At 44.7% G+C, this 17342-nt stretch overlaps 1 protein-coding gene across 7 annotated transcripts in view; it reads right to left on the minus strand.

The window, feature by feature from the left end:
- The window catches only part of LOC139276015 (interleukin-1 receptor accessory protein-like 1), a 1534993-nt gene that overhangs the window by 1046434 nt on the left and 471217 nt on the right, over positions 1 to 17342 (minus strand). For all 7 annotated transcript variants that reach the window (XM_070893365.1, XM_070893368.1, XM_070893363.1 and 4 more), the window contains one exon: positions 1846 to 2125. In XM_070893365.1, the coding sequence (XP_070749466.1) occupies positions 1846 to 2075 (230 nt within the window). In that variant the 5' untranslated portion in view covers positions 2076 to 2125. The remainder of the gene's footprint in view (positions 1 to 1845; positions 2126 to 17342) is intronic.

A 17342-nucleotide genomic window follows, 5' to 3' on the forward strand; every position in this document is an offset into this window, starting at 1 on the left:
TGTTCACTTTCCAATGTCAGAAGCTAAAGCCTTCATGATTTGGAAGAAACTTTTAAGCTGTATGTAGTTTAGAAGTGTTTGCAATGAACTCTCTATTCACTGTCACCTCCTTGGAGCAACCTCTCTCACCATTAACAGATCACTTCTGTCATCTCAACCTCAGCTACCATCCATTTCAGCAGCATCAGTGCTCTTGAAAAAAATCTAACATGATCAACATCAAAACCAACATTACTAACCACACCAGCATCAACAACAACAACACTAACCTTCTCCACAATCAACTGATGCTGCACAGAACACAGGGCATCAGCACCCAACTACATTGCTGCCTGGGAGGCCAGGGATGACCTCACTATGGCCAGATTTACTTCACTTGATGCTATACACCCTGACTGCCACATGATGTGCCAGGTTGGCACCACCCCACACCAGCTCCATAAAGCATCCCTGTAATGTCCAAGGCATTCCTTTCACACTCATCACTATTGTGGGGGGTACACTTATGTCTTAGCATTCATTACAACTCACTAAGCCACTTCCAAAGGTGCCCATAAATCAGTCCAAGAATGCAAAGTGTTCAAAATAAAGATTTCAATGATTGACAACACATCAACATAAACGTACATGAACATTGGCTAAGGGGCCCAAGTACCTACCCTTGTGTGTTGTTACTTGGTATGATTGGACAAGAATGAAGGTGAGTGAGGGGGGTGGCTACTGAGATAGGAAACTGATAATGTAGATCGAGAGAGAAGGATGGGTGGAGGCGCAAGGTAAGTTGGTGTGAGTAAGGATGTGCAGGGATAGAGTAGGGAAGGCAGAGTGATGGTGATGTGATGAGTGGCACAGCAGGATGAGGTTGAGTGTGGCTTTGCAGTAACATTTTGTGATCTACTGAGATAATTGAAAGTTTTTCACCACTGCAGCCTGGTCCACTTGATGACATCCCTGCTTGTGCCCTCCTGTGCAATGTGCAATTAGGCTGTGTTGGTGTTCTTGGGAGGTCTCTTCTGCCCATGGGAAGGGAAGAGGATCTCCCTGCGTGTTGTGACTCTCTCCGTAAGCATATGGGAGGAGTGATGGGAGAGCCTGGGTGCAGCTGTGCACCTTTGTGCAGTGTTGGTCAGTGTTTGCAGCACCTTAATGCTGTAGAACACTGACAGAAGAACTGTCAAAATCATGGTCCCTTTAAGGAAACCGGCTGATGACGCGTCATCAAATGATGTCTTCAGGCCCGCTTCCTGATAATTGGCCGGGAATCTCGCAGGGCAGGCTTAACAAGCCCAATCTAGGTAAGTTTGTTTCGAGAGGACGGGATGGAGTTGGGAGTTGGTTTCCCACACGCCACCGATGCCGGCCGCCCCAGTCTCGCCCCGGGTGGCGCAATCGCGGCCTTGGTCTCTGAAGACTAGCAATATTTTTAAAATGTTATCAAAAACTGGATCAACCTTTGTAAGAATGCTATCATATTATAAAGCACTTCTTGCTATGATTAGTCGGCAACTCAATTCTCATTGCAATGTGCAACTACCAGGATGGTAGAAAGCAAATTAGATAGACCTTGGCATTTTTTTTGTCTAGCAATCCATACATTCTTAAAACATTTTAAGATAGAAATTCTGATGATCAAAATTGACACAAAAACCTCATGTGCTCATAATACATTGATGTATCTGTATGTTTAAGTAGTCTTTAACTATTTATTTTAACGGGTTATTATCTGCTGTTCACTTGGAAACAGGAAAGCATTACGTTTGTTAATCATTCTGACATGATCTTTGTCAATTAGAATTTCTACACTTATCTTTTTCAATATACTATTCAGTGAAGAACTTATCATACCTCAGTACACAGGAAAATAGTCCACCATCCTGCAGTTCTGTTGGACGAAACCAAATGGAGTCCTCTTCTTTGCTCATTCTAATTCCATCAAATGGTATCGGCTCTTCAAAGTCCCCATGACCGCTACTTTTGTACCACATCAAGCTAAGTCCAGAACTCTGAGCTAAGGTGTAGTTGGCCCTGATGTATCCATAAAATAATGCACATTTCACTCGCACTGGTTCCCCCATAAGGACTTGATACTTCTTGTAATCCACAGACCAATCAGTACATCCATCAGCTGAAATAAAGAACAGAAGATAAATTAAAGGATATATCACAATTAACACAGTTCACATTATTTTTAGTCTTCAGATGCACTTTACTAAAATATAATACAAATTTATGCTATATATATATTATAAACATTATGTAAATTCACATTATAATGGTAAAATAAAGCTACTTTGGAGATACTGAGTAGCCCTGCTGTTACCAATTACATACCACAGTTTCAATCTAAGAGTCATCGACACGGCAAGCTCTTCTTCATCCCCTTATAACAGACCACCTTCTACAATGGCGCTTCCATTTTACATAACTTAAAAAAATATATATTCATTCTTGGGATGTGTGTGTTGCTGGCAAGATTGGCATTTATTGCCCATCCCTAGCTACCCCGAGAGAACAGTTTCTCGGTCACTTCAGAGGGCAGATATGAGTCAACCATGTGGTGAGGGACAAGTCACATACAGGCCAGACTGGGTAAGGATGGCAGCTTTTCTTCCCTAAAAATGATTAGTGAACCACTTGGGTTTTATGCAGCTTCTAACAAATAATGTTTCCAGTTAATTAATTCAAGTATTTTTCAGAACAATAGGGAACAAAATATAACATGATAAAGCTCATTAATGTTTAGAATCTAATTATTAAACTTTGTATCATAATGATGCATTATTAGAAGTTTTGGATATTATAATTTATGTAGTTTAAAAAAAACTGGTCTTTTTCAGCTCAAGATGAAAGAACTAGTGCATTCCACAAGTAAGCTGGGGTCCCACTGTGCTGAATGATTCATAGCATGAATGGCTTTCTTGCTTAAAAATTAAGTTTTATAGTATTTTCTCTATATGAACTAAATAAGTATGTCAGTAATTACTGGGCTGGAAATATTGGAGAATTCGCCTAGGTCTTTAATGAGATCGTAATGCAAGGTGGCTCAGGCGCAGGAGGGTTTCTGGACATTTGAATTAGTTAAATAGTTTGAAAATAGCTGGGTGTCTCTGCTGATTAAAAATTTCCATGAGGAATCTTGATTGGAAGGAGTAAGTGCTCCGTGCTTCTGTTGCTATGCTGTCCTTGCTGTAAATATATCCTGACATTTTCAGATGCACATTATTAATATCAGTCCATGAGCACAGTGTGATGCTGGTATATTTATGCTAGCTCTGTGCCATGTATGGGCAATTAATAAAAGGGGCATTAAAATATCACTCCTGGGGATTTTATATATATGTATAAATTAATGCAGACGATAATAATTGAGCTTCCATGAACACTTCATCATTGTGTTGAATTGCCATAGAAACTGCACTGCATTACCTTTAAAGTGAATAGTAATGTGAAATTTTTCATAGAACTACTCCATAAAAGGTGGAAGCAAACATTTTTAATAATACTTTGCAGTTTAGAATATATTTGCAACATATGTAATGCAATAAAATAGCAGAATGCACACACCACCAGATTAGTAATTGTTACTGGATTTTGTATTATTGAATTAATTACTGCAGCAAATAAATTAGAGAATCAAAGAATACGGCAGAGAAAGAGACCATTTGGCCCATCATGTCTTTGCTGGCTGAAAAAAAGCTACCCGGCCTAATCCCACTTTCCAACTCTCGGTCCGTGGCCCTGTAGGTTACGGCACTTCAAGTGCACATCCAAGTACTTATTAAATGTGATTAGGGTTTCTGCCTCTACCACCCTTTCAGGCAGTGAGTTGCAGACCCCCTCCATCTTCTGGGTGAAAAAATCTCTCAACTCCCCTCAAATCCTTCTACCAATTACTTTAAATCTATGCCCCCTGGTTATTGACCTCTCTGCTAAGGGAAATAGGTCCTTCCTTTCCACTCTAGCTTGTCCTCTCATAATTTTATACACCTCAATTAAGTCTCCCCTCAGCCTCCTCTGTTCAAAATTAAACAACCCCAGCCTATCCAATCTTTATTTTTTTTACTAATGCACTATTAGTATTAAAAATAACATTAATTAAATTTGGCTGAACACCTTCAATACTAAAATGTTGCCTCACACCCTTTGTCTTACTGCACTAAAACTAGTTCAGTAAAGGCTCTGACGACTGCAGATAGAATGCCAATTCTGATACCCGTCCTCCTGTATGACTCAGAGACGTGGACCATATAAAGTAAACACCTCAAATCGCTGGAGAAATACCACCAACAATGTCTCTGCAAGATCCTGCAAATCCCTTGGGTGGACAGACGCACCAATGTTAGCATCCTCGATCAGGCCAACATCCCCAGCATCAGAGCACTGACCACACTCGACCAGCTCCGCTGGGTGGGCCACATTGTTCGCATGCCTGACACAAGACTCCCAAAGCAAACGCTCTACTCATAATTCCTACACAGCAAGCAAGCCCAAGGTGGGCAGAGGAAAGTTTTCAAGTACACCCTAAAAGCCTCCTTGATAAAATGCAACATTCCCACCAACACCTGGGAGTCCTTGGCCAAAGACCGCCCTAAGTGGAGGAAGCGCATCCGGTCAGTTGCTGGAGACCTCGAGTCTCATCACCGAGAGCATGCAGAAACCAAGCACAGGCAGCGGAAGGAGTGTGCGGTAAACCAGTCCCACTCACCTTTTCCTTCAACGACTGTCTGGCCCACCTTTGACAGAGACTGTAATTCCCATATTGGACTGTTCAGTCACCTAAGAACTCACTTTTAGAGTGGAAGCAAGTCTTCCTCGATTTCAAGGGACTGCCTATGATGATGATCTTTTGCGGGGACAATCGGGTTCTCACTAAGGGTCATTAGAAGAAACAATTTCTAGCAGATCAAATTAGTGCGGAAACATTTCTCCCTTTCCTTTTCTGAAGGCATGCTGGAGGGCTGTTTCCGGTCATCCTTCCGGTGAGGTATTAAGTGTTGTTGGGCTATTCAACTACTGCAGGAGAATCCCTTCTAGTCCCACTCTGACATCTTCATATGCATATTTTCAGCGGGGTCAGGGGTTTCACTGGACAATGATCAGTAATATGAAGCCTGGCTGATTTTCTCCTCACCAACCTTGGAGTACACCAAGGCCAATTGTAACACCCTGCCCTGGCAGAGATCAGCTGACTCGACCAGGAATTGAACATGGCATCTTTCTGGTTTGCATGTGGTTCAGAGACTCACTTTCTAAACCAGCTGAGCCATTAGTAAACTTAGTCATTCTCATAAAATGAGAATCAAATGTTATATTTTAATTGTTAGATCACCAATTTGCCTGTAATTCCAAACCAGATTTGGTAAGCAACCAGATGCTTTTTCAGCATAATATATACACAGATTCCCATTAACAAATCATGAGCAGATAGATACCACCATTCGGAAAGCCTTCTGATTTTCTATTTGTACATGTGTGTGCATGCTTCTGTATGACATTTTCGGAGGGCAGTTCTTCTGCCAGAAAGTGTTAACAACGTTAAAGGGTATACATCAAGCATAAATGTCTGTGACTGTAATTTTTCCTTGCTGGCGAGGAAGGATTTATTTTTTGGAACTGACACAGAAGTCACCTATAAAGTACAATGTTTTATAAAGTACAGAGGTCAATTTAAATTTATTAATGGTCTTTTTCCTATCAACTACCACATTAAAAATAACGCTAAACCGAAAGTAATGTTGCAAACAGTGAGAAAGAAATTGGTTCACGACTCAACAGAAACTTAGCATCGGGCCTCATCTTCATATTTCTGGTGAGCTGCAGGTGCCTGTTGAGCCTCCAGAGGCAGCTCATGGGTATTTGGACTGGCTGCCATTGCAAACAGTGGACCTTAGGTAGGTCCTGGGCCAGGGGTTGGGGGTGGGGCGGGAAGGAGCGAGGGTCGTCAGCAACCTGCAGTGTTGCTGTGGAGTAAGGAGGGGCACTCCTGCTCCTCCTAGCTTCACATTAAGGTAATTTACAAAAAGAGACTTGGCTTTTTGTTGGAGACTTCCGGCGGTTCCTTTAAGTACTACTAGTTAGGCTGCAAAAAGAAGCAGAAGACTGGGTGGACAGGTCTGGCTCCTACTCTACACAGCACTGATAAAATTCTGGGCAGAGGTCCTGTAAAAGGTGTTAGGCCCCTAATTAACATATGCAAGGAGCCTAATGCCTTTTTACGTGGCTGCCAAGGATGCCTGAATATGGCCTGACTCAATATAGCTTTGGACATATTCCAAGTGCCTCTGGGGTGCAGGGAACAACACCAGGAAGTTCATGTTTTTTTCCTTGTACTGCGCCCGAAAAATGAGCACACTGGGGTCCAATTTCTTCCCCCAGTATTTTTCAATATCAATCAAGGGACTACTCAAAAAAGCAGATGATACCAGATGTGGTGTACAAATCATATATTACAGCAGGTACGTATGTGTACTATTTATACAATGCACTTTACCCCCAGTGTTTTCTTAGTCAAGAATCTCAGCTTCAGAAATCTGCCCATTCTGCACCCATGCCGAAAGTTAATTTCACCCCCAGTGACTCTTCCTGAGGTACAATTCCACTGGCACCAGCATCTGTCAGGTACATCACCAGTCATAAACAGTAAGGCCCGAGAATTCTAAGTACTCCAATCCGCCAGCTCATTGGCCAGAAATTGTGGGATCAGCTAATTTTAATATTGCTGGGTGGCACAAGATGCAATTTCCATTGGTGTGGTGCCTCTGGGAGGCTCAGAAAATGTGTGGGAATCGAAAGCTGGTCTGCACTGAAAGCAGAGCCAGCAAGCCGACAGGTGAAGAATGGACTCCAACAGGAACAAGTAAATAGAGAGCTACAAATTTCTCAGAGACTGATATAAAAATTCTTCTGACTGAAATAATGTACAGGAGAGGATTAAAAGCTACCTGCCAACAGAGCAGTCAGAATCATGTGGAAGCAGATCACACAAAAGAAAAAAAAAGACTTGTATTTATAAAGCACCTTTCATGATCTCCCAGACGTCTCAAAGTGCTTTACAGCCAATAAAGTACTTTTGGAGTGTAATCTCTGTTGCAATTTGCACACAACAAGCTCCCACAAACAGCAATGTGACATTGACCAGATAATCTGTTTTATTATGTTGACCACCTTCTGATTCAGGAACGTGTGCTACCCACTGAGCCACAGCTACACAGGCAGTGAATGGTGAGCCCCTAATCCCCAAAACCACTTTCCAGTGCAGGAAGAAGTCTAATGACCTCTCAAGTGCAGCAAAGGTGAATATAATGGCAGCTAATCTTGATTTTAAACTTTTCAGACTCCAAACCAATATTAATTCAACAAGTGCAGTTAAAGAAAAAACTTAAGGGTATAACCCTATGAATTAAATGAACTCTGTAGTCTCCTTCACATGGAACATTTAAATTGCATCACTGGAGAATTCTGTAAAACTTCCATGCCCTTTGAAGAATAATTTGTTTGGTAACTCCATAAAAGAGTGGTATGAGGTTCACAAAAGTTATCTAATAAACCCTCCTGAAAGTAACAAGTGTTCTGTTCTCATGAAGGAAAAATCTGCACATAATTTGTAGGAACAACAAGCTACCAAGAGAAGAAACAACAGATATTGACCCATTAACCCAGCTTAAGGAGGCAATTGAGATACTGGGGTCCTACTTAGCTGAGATGATAGGGGACGGAAACATGGAGGTCCTGCACCCACACTCAGTCTGTGCATAACAGGTGCCAGCATTCAATGAACGAAGTAAGATTTCCATGTTTTGACACTCATATAGAATCATAGCAATTTACAGCATGGAAGGAGGCCATTTCGGCTCATCATGTCTGCACCAGCCAACAAAGAGCTATGCAGCCGAATCCCACTTTCCAGCTCTTGATCCGTAGCCTTGCAGGTTACTGCACTTAAAGTGCTCATCCAAGTACTTTTTAAAATGTGGTGAGAATTTCTGCTTCTTCCACCCTTTCAGGCAGTGAGTTCCAGACCCCCACAATCCTCTGGATGAAAACAATTCCCCTTAAATCCCCTCTTAACCTTCTACCAATTACTTTAAATCGATGCGCCCTGGTTGTTGACCCCTCTTCTAAGGAAAATAGGTCCTTCCTATCCACTCTTATCTAGGCCCCTCATAATCTTATACACCTTAATAAGGTCTCCCCTCAGTCTCCTCTGATCCAAAGAAAACAAACTCAGACTATGCAATCTCGCCTCATAGCTGAAATTCTCCAGTCCAGGCAAGATCCTTGTAAATCTCCTCTGTGTAATCACATCTTTCCTCGTACTTTCAGGAGACATTCACATGAGTAGAACTAAACCAGTTTCGGGATCCTCAACAGCAGAGAACGCAAGCAGAAATTCATCCACACATCAATCGCCCTCTCACTCGCACCCACCAGCCCAGATGGAATAACTTGAGGGAATACAGATGGTTCAGATGATGAATGGCACTGGGTGCTTCAGAATGCGTAAGGAAGCCACTAAAAGAGGTATTGGAAATGGAGAAGAATGTTTCCAAATGGAGGCTAAGGAAATTGGTGCCTCAGGCTGAGCAGCAATCAGGCAATGATTTCAGGGAGACTGCCATGAAAACAAAGATAGAAGCAGAGCATTATACTCACATGAGGCACTGTAAAACCTCTCTGTAAAAGTGCACCAGATGAAAGGGCTGGTGGCAGAGTTCAAAACCATCTTTCGTGGCAACATCACAGAGGGCATCTCAACAATGCAGAACGGCCTGGACGAGTAGCAACTGCAAGATTTTGTAACAGGAGTGCCTATAGTTTAATAGTTTGCAGACTTGTTGCAAACTTGGCTGGCGAGACAGCAGTTCTTAAAAGGCAGCAGCTCGTTATTAAATGGAAAGATGCAGTGGTGGCAGAAAAGGGTACTAATTGCTTACAGTGGCACAGCAGAAACATGGACAACACTTGCTGCCTTTAAGGCTGAAGGCTCGGAAGTCCTGCTGCCGAAGATGCACTAAAGAAGGGTGGCCTCATCTCGTCAGAAGACCACACTCCAAGTGCTATCTGCATGTTTGGATTTCACCATGTGAATCAATGCTGTCATCTAGGTCCCTTCTTCTTGGCGATAAATGAGGAAGACGTTTGTAGGCAAGATCTCATTAATCTTTCTTTTATGTTTTGGGAGTTCTAGTCAGGCCAGTGCCATGGGCTCCAATTCTGTTTTGGAAGAGTTTGAGCAACATAAGTAGTTATGGGAGTGCATTGTTTGAAATTTCATCTGGTCATCCACTATCTGAAAATATATATTTCCCCCTAATTTTAATCATTTGAACTTCTACAGCTATCTCTGTAAAAATATTGCAGTAGCAATTAGTTAACATAGTCCCTGTCTGGCGTAAAAATAAAAAAGGGAAGGTGGCTCAACCGTGGCTATCAAGGGAAATCAGGGATAGTATTAAAGCCAAGGAAATGGCATACAAATTGGCCAGAAATAGCAGTGAACCTGGGCACTGGGAGAAATTTAGAACTCAGCAGAGGAGGCCAAAGGGTCTGATTAGGGTAGGGAAAATAGAGCATGAGAGGAAGCTTGCAGGGAACATTAAGACGGACTGCAAATGTTTCTATAGATATGTAAAGAGAAAAAGGTTAGTAAAGACAAACGTAGGTCCCCTGCAGTCAGAATCAGGGGAAGTCATAATGGGGAACAAAGAAATGGCAGACCAATTGAACAAGTACTTTGGTTCGGTGTTCACTAAGGAGGACACAAACAACCTTCCGGATATAAAAGAGGTCAGAGGGTCTAGTAAGAAGGAGGAACTGAGGGAAAACCTTATTAGTTGGGAAATTGTGTTGGGGAAATTGATGGGATTGAAGGCCGATTAATCCCCAGGGCCTGATGGACTGCATCCCAGAGTACTTAAGGAGGTGGCCTTGGAAATAGCGGATGCATTGACAGTCATTTTCCAACATTCCATTGACTCTGGATCAGTTCCTATCGAGTGGAGGGTAGCCAATGTGACCCCACTTTTTAAAAAAGGAGGGAGAGAGAAAACAGGGAATTAGAGACCGGTCAGCCTGACATCAGTAGTGGGTAAAATGATGGAATCAATTATTAAGAATGACATAGCAGCGCATTTGGAAAGAGGTGACATGATAGGTCCAAGTCAGCATGGATTTGTGAAAGGGAAATCATGCTTGACAAATCTTCTGGAATTTTTTGAGGATGTTTCCAGTAGAGTGGACAAGGGAGAACCAGTTGATGTGGTATATTTGGACTTTCAGAAGGCTTTCGACAAGGTCCCACACAAGAGATTAATGTGCAAAGTTAAAGCACATGGGATTGGGGGTAGTGTGCTGACATGGATTGAGAACTGGTTGTCAGACAGGAAGCAAAGAGTAGGAGTAAATGGGCACTTTTCAGAATAACAGGCAGTGACTAGTGGGGTATCGCAAGGTTCTGTGCTGGGGCCCCAGCTGTTTACATTGTACATTAATGATTTAGATGAGGGGATTAAATGTAGTATCTCAAAATTTGCGGATGACACTAAGTTGGGTGGCAGTGTGAGCTGCGAGGAGGATGCTATGAGGTTGCAGAGTGACTTGGATAGGTTAGGTGAATGGGCAAATGCATGGCAGATGAAGTATAATGTGGATAAATGTGAGGTTATCCACTTTGGTGGTAAAAACAGAGAGACAGACTATTATCTGAATGGCGACAGATTAGGAAAAGGGGAGGTGCAACGAGATCTGGGTGTCATGATACATCAGTCATTGAAGGTTGGCATGCAGGTACAGCAGGCGGTTAAGAAAGCAAATGGCATGTTGGCCTTCATAGTGAGGGGATTTGAGTACAGGGGCAGGGAGGTGTTGCTACAGTTGTACAGGGCCTTGGTGGGGCCACACCTGGAGTATTGTGTACAGTTTTGGTCTCCTAACTTGAGGAAAGACATTCTTGCTATTGAGGGAGTGCAGCGAAGGTTCACGAGACTGATTCCCGGGATGGCGGGACTGACATATCAAGAAAGACTGGATCAGCTGGGCTTGTATTCACTGGAGTTCAGAAGAATGAGAGGGGATCTCATAGAAACGTTTAAAATTCTGACGGGTTTCGACAGGTTAGATGCAGGAAGAATGTTCCCAATGTTGGGGAAGTCCAGAACCAGGGGTCACAGTCTAAGGATAAGGGGTAAGCCATTTAGGACCGAGATGAGGTGAAACTTCTTCACCCAGAGAGTGGTGAACCTGTGGAATTCTCTACCACAGAAAGTTGTTGAGGCCAATTCACTAAATATATTCAAAAAGGAGTTAGATGTAGTCCTTACTACTAGGGAGAACAAGGGGTATGGCGAGAAAGCAGGAATGGGGTACTGAAGTTGCATGTTCAGCCATGAACTCATTGAATGGTGGTGCAGGCTCGAAGGGCTGAATGGCCTGCTCCTGCACCTATTTTCTATGTTTCTATGTTTCTTTTGATTGGAATTTGGTGTTGATTCACTTCGAGGCCCTGGGGCCAAAATTGCCCCTCTGCTTAAGGCCTGTTACCACCGCAAATCGGTGGCCATGCTGCGGAGTGGAGTGGCCACCGACTTTTCGTGGAACGGCCGCTGATAGCCCAATTGCATTTCCGAGGTTTCCCGGCGGTGCCCCGATTTCCACCCCCACCACTCCGCTGCTGCCGAACCATGTGAAGTGCATCGTCACCATGCACACCGCCGATCTACGCGCCCCCGCTTCACCCCGCCCCGACAGCGACATTCCCCTCTGAAAATCTTCGGCCCGCTCAGCGGTCCAAAACCTTCTTATTCTCTGTGGTCCAGTTAGGCTATGGCCTTCTGCAATGGCAGTGCAATTTCCCTTAAAGGGGAGGACGCACTGCCACTGCTACCATGTTTATTTTTGTCAGCCGACTGCCATGCCGGCCCGACAATAATGCCCCTGGGTTCGGCTGGGCTGCCAACAGGCGTTGCCACTGCCGCGTATCCGCCCCTCTCATTGTAGTCACCGCCTCCATTAAGAGCGACTTCCGGATCCGAATAAAAAAAAAAACAACAAAGAGCGGAATTTCCCAAGAGGCGACCTCAACCATAACTGTGGTAAAAACCATTGAAACGGGGTGCGTGTGCCCCATTTCGGGAGGGAGGCATTTTCTACCCCCTTTTCCTCAAACCACCTCAAATCATGTCTGCAATTAATATTGCTGCTCTTCAACACTAGTTCCTTGATTTGAGTGAATGTATGGTTTGTTAAAAGGACATTCTATTCATGATAAAATGTTTCGCATACTTTTTTCAATTGCATGCAAAGATACCCTGTCATTTTCAAATTTGGTGGGGGCAAAAACTGGTTATACATCCCACCCAATCCTCTTTTCCATTGACACATATAAAAGGAAAATGGTGCGGCTGATCTATTACCAGCAGGTTTCTACCCCCACCGAAGCTGGAAATGACCCTTGATGTAAATGATGTTGAACTGAAGCCGAGTTGAAATTGCACTGTGTGTTATCAGTAACCAAGACTCAACATGTTGGTGTGATATTTCTTTTTACCAGTGTTTCAATGATGATGTTGACCTGTTTATTTTGAAAGGAATAATGTCACTGTTAAAATAGCACGCAAAGGACTTGGAACGTATAATATAATACAGGAACATACAATACATTTATTACGAATATATCGCAACTCCAATGTGTTGCAGGGCCTGGGTGCTCATCGAATCGCCTCTGTTTTGGATTCAGTGGGCCGAATCCCATCTGCAACAAGCCTCCTGCCCAGAAACTCAACCTCAGGAGCTAAGAACACACATTTAGACTTCTTGAGTCGCAAGCCTACCCGGTCCAGTCGGCGTAGCACCTCCTCCAGGTTGTAGAGGTGTTCCTCGGTGTCTCGACCCATGATGAGGATGTCGTCCTGGAATGCGATCATTCCAGGAATGGATTTAAGCAGGCTTTCCATGTTTCTTTGAAAAATTGCGGCCGCTGATCGAATGCCAAACGGGCACCTGTTATAAACGAACAGTCCCTTGTGCGTGGTGATGGTGGTCAGTAGTTTAGATTCGTCGGCCATTTCCTGGGTCATATAGGCCGAACTGAGGTCCAACTTGGTGAACAGCTTACCGCCTGCCAGTGTGGCGAAGGGGTCCTCCGCTCTCGGGAGCGGGTATTGAACTTGTAGGGACACCCGATTGATGGTGGCCTTGTTGTCACCAAAGATCCTGACAGAGCCATCCTGACAGAGCCATCCGCTTTTAGGACGGGAACGATGGGGCTCGCCCAGGTCGCTGAATTCAACAGGCGAGATAATGCCCTCTCTCAACAGCATGTCCAATTTGCTCTCGATCTTTTCCCGCATCACATACGGCACCGCTCTGGCTTTGTGGTGCACTGGCCTGGCGTCCGGGGTGATGTGTATCACTACTTTAGTGCCTTTGAAAGTCCCGACGCCAGGTTGGAATAGTGAATCAAATTGTTGTAGGACTTGTGAGCACGAACTTCGCTCCACAGATGACATTGCGTGAACATCCCCCCCATTTCCAGTTCATCTCGGCTAACCAGCTCCTCCCCAACAGTGCGGGATCATTGCCCGGGACAATCCAGAGCGGCAGCCAATTCACTAACCCATTGTGTGTGACAGCCAACATTGCACTGCCTAGCACTGGAATGATTTTTTTAGTGTAAGTCCGTAATTGTGTCTCAATACGTGCTAATTTGGGTCTACTGGCTTTAAGTGGCCATAGCTTCTCAAATTGTTGAATGCCCATGAGTGACTGGCTGGCCCCAGTGTCCAGCTCCATGCGTACTGGGATACCATTTTATAAAACCCTCATCATCATTGGTGGCGTTTTGGTGTACGAACTGTGAATATTCGCCATATGGACCCGCTGAACCTCGGCGTCCAACGATTTGCCCCAAAAGTCATCCTGCCTCAAAGAACTCTCTTCTGGTCCATCCACCTCATATATTAGTCTGGTTGCAGACTTCCTGCACCTTCGAGCTAAGTGGCCACTGAGATTGCAGTTCCTGCAGACAAACTGTTGAAGTCTGCAAGATCTAGCTGAGTATTTTCCCCACACCTCCAGCATGAGTTAAAGTTTCCATTGTTGGGAACAAATGGACTATGGCCAGGCATTCCGTGCCGACTGTCCCTTTGACTGCTCTTAAGTACCCTATTAGTGGGTGTCAATGGCCCCATCCTGGGCCGCATTGTCCACTATGATGGCGTGAATGTCCGTTCAGCCTGTCATTGTCTCTGTTGAAGTCCTACTCTGGGGTCTATTGCTGCCTGGGAAGTGTCGGACTGCCCCTGTCTGCCTGCGGGGCTGAGTCGCATTGATGATGTTGACTCCCTGATCCATCGCCGCGTTAGAGGCAGAATTGCACGCGTATATTATTTTCTTGTCTTCCTCCCCCGCCATGAAAGTTTGAACTACCAACGCCGCCACTTCCAAGGTCAAATCCTTGGTCTCAATTAATTTGCGGAAAATTCCCGCATGACCGATGCCCTCAATAAAGAAGTCCCTTAGCATCTCTCCGCTGCAGGCGTCTGTGAACTTACAGAGGCTGGCCAAACGCCGGAGGTCCGCTACGAAGTCCAGTGTGCTCTGTCCTTCACGACATCAGTGGGTGTAGAATCTATGTCGGGCCATATGTATGCTACTCGCCGGTTTGAGGTGCTCCCCGATCAATTTGCTAAGTTCTTCAAAGGTTTTGTCCGACGGCTTTTCGGGTGCGAGTAAGTCCTTCATGAGCGCGTAAGTCTTTGGTCTGCAGCTGGTCAAAAGATGAGCCCTTCGCTTGTCGGCCGCTGCATCCCCCAGCCATTCTTTCGGAACGAAGCTTTGCTGAAGCCTCTCAACAAAATCGTCCCAGTCTTCCCCAACACAGTACCGTTCCTCTGTGCTACCGGTGGCCATTCTCGTGGGTCGTGAATTCCCGTTTCTCGTCGCCAATGTAAAGTCCTTACTCTACAGTATGAAACCACACGAGGCACATTCTGGGGACAAGGTCACTCTGTGATCTTAATCTTTGTTCACAGGACTCAAAAGACGATGACCCTGCATGTGACCTCCCTTTTTATACCTGTGAGATCAGGTTGGGAGTGTCTCCCACAAGTTCACCCCTTGTGGTCAAGGTGTGCATCTAGGTTGAGTGTATACAGTAATACAGTGGTGTTACATTGTGGTTACATACATGACACGCTTGATTTCTGCATGCTCTCAGTGACGATACTCGAGCAGCTCAGTGCCCTCCCGAATGCACTTCCTCCACGTAAGGCGGTCTATGGCCAGGGACTCCTAGGTGTCAGTGGAATGTTGCACTTTATCAGGGAGGCTTTGAGAGTGTCCTTGTAATATTTCCTCTGCCCGTGTTTGGCTCGTTTGCCGTGGACGAGTTCCAAATAGAGCGCTTGCTTTGGGAGTCTCGTGTCTGGCATGCGAACTATGTGGTCTGCCCAGCGAAGCTGATCAAGTGTGGTCAGTGCTTCAATGCTGGGGATGTTGGCCTGGACGAGGACGCTATGTTTGTGCGTCTGTCCTCCCAAGGGATTTGCAGGATCTTGCGGAGACATCGCTCGCAGTATTTCTCCAGTGACTTGAGGTGTCTACTGTACATGGTCCATGTCTCTGAGCCACACAGGAGGGCGGGTATTATTACGGCCCTTTCGACCATGAGCTCAGACGGCCGAAGGCTGCACTGGCGCACTGGAGGCATAATGGTTATGTTACTGCTCTAGTAATCCACAGGCCTGGAATAATAATCCGAAGACATGAGTTCAAATCCCGCCATGACAGCTGGGGAATTACATTCAATTAAATAAATCAGGAATAAAAAAAGATAGTATCAGTAAGGGTGACAATCAAACTACCAGATTGTCTGGTCCTTTACCTGATCTGGCCTCTATGTTAACTGCCATCTGAAATGACCTCGTAAACTACTCAGTTGTACCAAACTGCTATTCAGAATAAAATCAAACAGACAACAGGACATGACAAATGCACAGTCGACCCTGCAAATTCCTCCTCACTAACATCTGGAAACTTTTGGCAAAATTGGGAGAGCTGTCCCACAGACTAGTTAAGCAACAGCCTGTTATAGTCATACTCACAGAATCATACCTTTCAGCCAAAGTCCCATAACCATCCCTATCCTGTCCCCCCACAAGTGGTGGCAGCACAGTGGTATACAGTCAGGAAGGGGTGCCCCTGGAAGTCCTCAACATTGATTCCTGACTCCATGAAGTTTCATGGCATTGAGTCAAACGTAGACAAGGAAACCTCCTGCTGATGATCACCTACCGCCCTCCCATAGCTGATGAATCAGTTTTCTTCCATGTTGAAAACCACTTTCAAGAATCAACGAGGGTAGCAGACTTCAATGTCCATCATGAAGAGTGGCTTGGTAGCACCATTACTGACCTAGTCCTGAAGGTCATAGCTCCAGATTGGGCCTGTGAGTGAGAGAACCAACACGAGGGAAAAACTTTCTTGACTTTGTCCTCACTAATCTATCTATTGCAAATGCATGTGCCCATGGCAATATTGGTTGAAGTGACCATCGCACAATCCTTGTGGGGCGAAGTCCCATCTTCACACTGAAGACACACTCCATTGTGTTGTGTGGCATGATCACCGTGCTAAATGGGATAGATTCAGAACAACTCTAGCAGCACAAAACCGGGCACCCATGAGGGACTGTGGACCATCAGCAGCAGCAGAATTGTATTCCCACAATCTGTAACCTCATGGCTCAGCATATCCCTCATTCTACCATTACTATCAAGCCAGAGGACCAACCCTGGTTCAAAGAAGAGTATAGAAGACCATGCCAGAAGCAGCACCAGGCGTAACTAAAAATGAGGTGCTAACTTGGTAAAGCTACAACACAGGACTACATACCTGATAAACAGTAGAAACAGTATGCTTATAGACAAAGTTAAGTGATTCCACATCCAACGGATCAGATCAAAGCTCTGCAGTCCTGCCACATCTAGTTGTGAATGATGGTGGACAATTAAACAGCTAACAGGAGGAGCAGATTCCATGAATTATCCCCATCCTCAATGATGGCAGAGACAACTGTTATATATGTAAGCCTGTAAATATCTTGTTTAACTACCAGAGGGCTCATTCCCTGGAGTCCCAAGGGATCCCACACTCCCTTGGGAGTACCTGTACATAAGGAGGCCTCACAGGCTGGAGAGGCACTTTGGAGACCTGCCATAAAGGACTACGGTCACACATTACTTTAAGCTTACAGTATCTGGTCAGATTCTTTATTCAAGACATAACAACTGGCGACGAGATACAGAAGATGAACCCCACCGCAACAATGCAGAGAACCGTGAGCA

The sequence above is a fragment of the Pristiophorus japonicus genome, chromosome 11 (genome assembly GCF_044704955.1).
Source record: "Pristiophorus japonicus isolate sPriJap1 chromosome 11, sPriJap1.hap1, whole genome shotgun sequence".
NCBI classification, from domain to species: domain Eukaryota; kingdom Metazoa; phylum Chordata; class Chondrichthyes; family Pristiophoridae; genus Pristiophorus; species Pristiophorus japonicus.